The following is a 6,107-nucleotide window of genomic DNA, read 5'->3' as shown; positions in this document are numbered from 1 at the left end:
AACTCATACTCATGTACTTCCCTGACTCAGAGAAACTTTTTATTACAGCAAGTCTTAGATATAGAGCACTGCCACCAGAGACAGTACAGTTAGACAGACCAGTGATTTACTCAAAAGCAAACTCCTGATTTTTTTAATCTAAACCCTTTTAACTGAAGTATGTATCATGTTTGTTCTATTCTTTTGCCTAATATATAGCATATTTCTTACAAGAAAATAGTTATTATTCTAGGGGGGTTTAGGTAAGCGAAAGGAAGAGAATTTCACATAGGTGAAAAGCCAGAGTGGTGATATCTGCTGTCTTTGTGCTAAGCAGATGTGAACTGGCACATCCATCAGCTCTGTGCTGCTCCATGTGTTTGTGTCCAGACTCCCACAGCCCAACCAGTCACCTAGAGAATTACAACACCATGCCCTTAGGTTGTTTCAAGTAAACAAAGCTGCATAATGCATTGCTTTGAGGGGATAACAATAACTATGCTTCCTAAAAGAGAGGCAATAAGTCTTCTCGAAGTCTTGCCAGAAAGGCTTGGTGGCTCAGCCACTAGGGCGCAATAATGATCTCCAGGCATGATATTTCCGCAAATCGAGAATAAGTTCTTTATATCTAGCCCATCAGGACAAGGTGCTAACTTCAAGATTATACAGCAAATTGGAGCATAAAAAATGGAGGAATGACACAGAGTTCAGTCTTAGTTTCTATTCTCCCCATTCTATTTAGACTATGAAGCCCAGAAGCAACAAATAAAAAACCAAGTCCCATGAACACGAGTTTTGCGTTACTAGCTATGTGAGCCAGTGGAGCACTCTACAAATCAGCAACAAGGGAGGTCTGAGAAAATATCACCCACCCCAGGGCACCATAGCCACACTCAAGGGGATGCCCAGTGTAAGCACACTTTTTATGACCATGTTTCCTAAGGCAGGAGCTCAGGTATGCACTAACAGATTGCTTATTAAAAGCATGAAGAAGTATTGAGGCTATTAAAGTCAGGCATGGCAATGATACCAAATGTTTCATGCTTGTCACAAGCCCGCCAAAATTTCTGTTTCACCCTGTTTAGCTCTCACTTTTCATTTTCTTTCTGGTCGTAAACCTCAAGAATACTCAAACTGATAATCATTCTGCCCTGTCTGTCATGATCAACAGATCAAAGACTATTTTATAGAAGACGAAAATGAGCAGAGCAAGCTGAAAGAAACTTAACAGTCAGAGAAAAAAAAAAACAGAAATCTGTTCCTCAGCTCTGAGCAGTTGTCACAGATTGAGCATTTTCACAGCGGTATACCAGCAGTTACATGATAGGATGATTCTTGTGAACATAATACACTTCGGTAACTATGGCAAGCTATGCTAACATAGTGGTAGCTGCAGAAGACAGCAGCAGCAGCATTGGCCAATACAGCAACCTGCAAGCAGTCAAAACATCACAGGCATGTCCCAGTATAAATCCAAAACCAAGATTTACTGATGTTTCATCTACTGTGGTATATGGGATGTGTAGGCAGTGATGCTGCTAGAGCGAGCACCCATTTGCAACAGAACTTCACGTTGTTGAGTGCTGTGTCATCCTGAAGCCCAGTTGGGAGCTCTACCTTGGTCTGAAGACCGCATACGTTGCAGTTTTTGCTCCATGGGCCAAATCTACCCCACGATAGTCCATCACCTACTAGCACAGTTGCATATGAGCATCTGGTTTGGATATTGCTGGTTGCTGTGTCATCACCTCCTCCTTGGGACTTCTCTGTTCTCAGTGAGAAGGAGATCAAGTAGCCTCCAGGTCAAACCTGGAAGCTGGTCCAGATACCCCACCTGACAAAAAGCAGACAGAGGAGCGTCTGGGCTCTGCAAACTGCTAGGAAGTGCTCCTTCTCCCTGTCATGCTGCCCTAAAGCTTAACACCTCCTTGTTCACAGCAGTGACGAGGATGACAACCTGCTGCATTATGGAGCCTCTTACTTTTTCATTATTTTCCCTTCCCCCCTCAAGGCTATACTTTTCATTGGTGTCTCATCAGAAAAACATCAGGAAGTCCAAGATTGGAGAGTTACGGTTCTGGTGGAAATTCCAAGGACAGCCTGAGCACATATTTTACGATGCATCCCTGACCTGTCTGACAAGTACACCCCAGGCAATGGGGAGAGCAGGCACTTTGCTATCCAGAAGTGCAGCACTGTTCACTGCAGCAGGGCCAGGGCTTCACCCAGTTTCTGAATGTATAGTCAAAAATCAGTTTTCTCACATTCGCCCCATGTGTTGCAGATTTCCAAAGGAGGACTCTATCCCTAGGGCTCTGCAGAAATGTCAAGAGCAAACAGAAGGATGCGATGTGAAGTAACCATGTTGAATTACCCTAAAAATGAACGAACAAAAACCCCAACCACCTGTTTTAATTTACTTTATGCTACAGCACTATGCAGACAAAGCAAGTCAGAGGAGAGACCCCTGCACGTGGTGATATCTATGGATATTTTGTGAGCTGGTATATGACAAACATGGGAAAAAAACAGTGTTATTCACTCCCTTACCAAGGACTCAATGACTGAGCCACCTTGACAATGCAGGCATATGCTGTTCAGAGCTGTGTCATCTCTTCCAAACTGGGAGGGCTCCACCTGCAGTAGAAGTCATAGAGGGACAGAGGTAAAGGGAAGGGGAAGAAGACTCAGGAAAATTCCTTTAAGTGCCAGTCATAAACTGTCCCAAGACCTTTCTGTAATGACAAAGATAAAATGTCTTTGGAAGCACATGGGAAAAGTTGTCTGTCCGTGGGAAACTGCAACGTACTCTTGTAACATGCTCTTCTTTGTGTTTTCTAACTACTTCTGACCCAACATGTAAGGCAGAGACTCCGAGTCCCAGGAGAGGCACTGGTGGAGAATGCCTCTCTCCTAGACTACAGGAGCAGATTTCAGCACTGACGTGGCTTCTCTCAGCAACATCAGCCACAAGCAGACTATGCGTCTACCAGCACACTTCTATCCAGATTGAGAGCAAAACAATTCTGGCAGTAGCTAGGGGGAAAAGAATATCATATTTTTTTCTTTACTGGTGTAACCAGAGTGACAACATTTTCTAGGCTAAATTTTCCAGAAGACTCATAGTTTTATGTACAGAGTACCATACTCTGGAAGAGGAGAAATTCTGCAGGAAATCTAAACACTGGAGAAGACCCTCCTGGGAGATGGAGAGCTGGGCACAGGGACCGGAGGTGGTGGGAAATAAGGAGAAATTTACTTTCAGGGCAAATCCATTGGCATAGCCATAGTGGCAAAATTGCCGACTCCTCCACTTGCCCCAGTGGCCTCCATTGGGCACACTGAAGACAGAGGTGTATTCATGCACACCTGGGGTGCAGAGGGAGAGGAGCAGGATGAGGGTAGCTGGCATGAGGAGCTTCATCTCTTGCACTCTGCATGTGCTGAAGGAGAGCTGGTATATGGACAGGTGAATTTATACTCTGTCAAGGCAGCTTGCCTTTCCCCACCAATCCATTGACGAACATCATAGGAACAATAGTTTCCACCTGGGTAGTGACACAGCACTTGCTGATCTGCTCGCAGTGCCCATGAGGAGATCCCCTGGGTGTTCAACAGCCAACACGCAGCAGATGCTGTGGCTGCAGCTGTATCCACCATCACCAAAGGGCTGTGGCAAGACCTACGTGCTCCTTGCTGGGCTCATGGCACAGCATCAATTCCTGCATCTGGCTGTGCAGATACTTGGCCATGGGGACGTTTGTCTTTTGAGAGAAACTGTCATAACCATTTTAGTTATTACTGGATGCCTGGCAAGACAGATGAATCATATGGAGAAACAGAAAGGGCCTGGTCTGGAAGAAAGTATAGGTAAGCTTCAAACTTTGTCTCTCCCAGTACCTTCTATTGAATAGATTCCTAGTAAGCTTGACATGTGTAGGTAATTCATGGTTTCAGTGACTTTTTTTTCCCCACTACCATTTTTATCTCAATAAAAAACATTGTGCTCTGATTTGCAACGAGCTTAACTGAAGTCAGACATACAGGGACACCCACAATGATTCTCAGGGATCACTGAGATAAATGCCATTGGGAGGGAAGGTGGAAGGCAGGTTTTGCAGAAAGGTGGTACTGAAGTTGAGTGCACAGCCTTTAAGGATGCCATAATGCAAGGTAAGGTGAATTTGAAACCCCGGAGTTGAGACTTTTAACATAGAGATAACTAATGCTCCCTGGAGCCTTTAGGCTTGCAGGGTCTGGCAGAAGCTGTTTCTCTGTGCAAGAGGCGAAGAGGACAATACATTTAAGCAAAGTATCTTGAACCTCAGGATTTTATAGCAAGTTGAGGTGCCAAACCATGAGCTGTCAGAAGACAAAGATTTTCCCTATTCAGGTTTCTTTTCCAATCTCTGCTGTCTCTGTGCATGTCCCATGAAGAGACGGTGTTGCCTTTCTCACCCTTGGCTCTGTGCTCCTCTTCTGCTTGCCAGTGCTTTGTACAGGCGGCAATAACTGCAAGTGGAGATGATGGGAAGCTGAATTAGCCTTTCAATGAAAGGCACGAAAGGAGCACAACACATGATGGAAGCACAGCCTGTTCTCCTTTTTAAACCAGGACTTTCTTTTTACTTCTCCAAGGGGGTGTCAAAGCCCAGAGGAGATATGCTTTCCCCCACAAGGACCTGAGCTGGTGAGCCAGGTGTGTTTGCTCAGGCAGGATCACACAGTGGCAACTGGGGGCACCCAGACCTGCCCTTGGTTGCATAAGAATGGAAAGGAGCAGAAGTCATCTGTTGTTAATACTGCAAAAGAAAAAGCAGGATCCCCATGTTCATTTCTCCTTTGCTGGCCCAAAACCACCACCCTTGGCTGCTTCACTTCTGGCGGCAGTCATGCAGATCCACAGCCTGGCAGGACCCACCTTCCCCCAGACTGCTTTGGTCAGGAGATTCCTGTCTCTTCCAGCCCCAGAGGGAGGATCCCAGAGCACGGTGAGCCCGCAGTGTGACAGGGGAGTGGGGTGAGGCCAGGGATTTGGCCATGAGAAGTTGCTTCTACACACACTTCAGAGACCCCCAAGAAAACTCAAGCCCAGGATGAGCTCTGTCACTCTGGGGCTTGGGGAGTGTCATTTTCCCCATTCACAATCAGAGAAACTACCTGGTAACTGGGTGCCAAATGTGAGATGCCTTGGACTTCCATTTCAGAGTACATGGCTTAGGTAGTACTTAATATGCAAAAAGCAGAGCTGCCGTTGATTTTTGCTGCCATGTAATGGTATTAATTTTGTTTGGGTACCTCAAAATGTTTTCTAAGATCAACTTACCCAAAACATCAAAATAAAATATTCTACAATGGTGACATCCAGACCTCTTACTAACACATGTACCTTATCCTCTCCCTTCCTTTCCTGTATTTTAATATCCTTGAAATACTGTCAGAACACAGTTTTAAAGAAAATTGGAAAACTGATGAGTTTGATAAATAAAACATGACTACAGTAAAATGATGATGATACAGGTTATTTCATCCTTTCATTATTCATCCAGCTGAATACAATTATTTTTGCAAGCAGAGGATATGCCACTACTTTTCAGCTTTTATAAATACTTCTAAAATTTTAAAATAAGCAGACAAATATAAAATTATGTAGTTTATTAATTTTATACAATTATTATTTTGATGCTGTGACATGCTTAAAATCTATATGGAATATTTAAATTATATCTATAACATATAAAACATATACTACACACAATTTGCTTTATTATGTTATTGAAAAAATACACATTAGTATGCATGAACATAATTAGCTCTTGAAAACTAATTAATTTCAGATTTTTACCCTTGAAAATACCACACACTTAGTGATGCAAACTTTATTTGGCACCGTTGTGTGTTGTCTTTCTCATATTCATGTACACCTGCTGCTGCCCAAAGGACAACAACAATTTCAGAGGCTTCCCAGACTGCCTAGCCTCTTCCTACAGCTTTGGCAAAGCACAGCCCCAGACTGTGAGGTCATGCAAGACCACACCTGCTTCAGGTGTGCTCCTGTTTCGGTCTCCAGTGGCGCTGCTCACCATTCACAGCCCACGTACTGATGGTCAGCCAGGAGCTCTGCAAGC

General features: G+C 44.1%; 1 protein-coding gene across 1 annotated transcript; it reads right to left on the bottom strand.

The window, feature by feature from the left end:
* Nucleotides 1-1,476: 1,476 nt before the first annotated feature.
* On the bottom strand, nucleotides 1,477-3,403 carry LOC101916632 (vitelline membrane outer layer protein 1-like). Its single transcript, XM_013294441.1, is given in 3 exon segments — nucleotides 1,477-1,813; nucleotides 2,522-2,616; nucleotides 3,239-3,403. Coding segments are annotated over 3 exon segments (597 nt in total).
* Between the last annotated feature and the right edge of the window lie 2,704 nt (nucleotides 3,404-6,107).

The sequence above is a fragment of the Falco peregrinus genome, chromosome 4 (genome assembly GCF_023634155.1).
Source record: "Falco peregrinus isolate bFalPer1 chromosome 4, bFalPer1.pri, whole genome shotgun sequence".
Lineage (NCBI taxonomy): Eukaryota > Metazoa > Chordata > Aves > Falconiformes > Falconidae > Falco > Falco peregrinus.
Note: the sequence above shows the minus strand (reverse complement) of the source record. Positions and strands in the feature narration are given on the sequence as shown.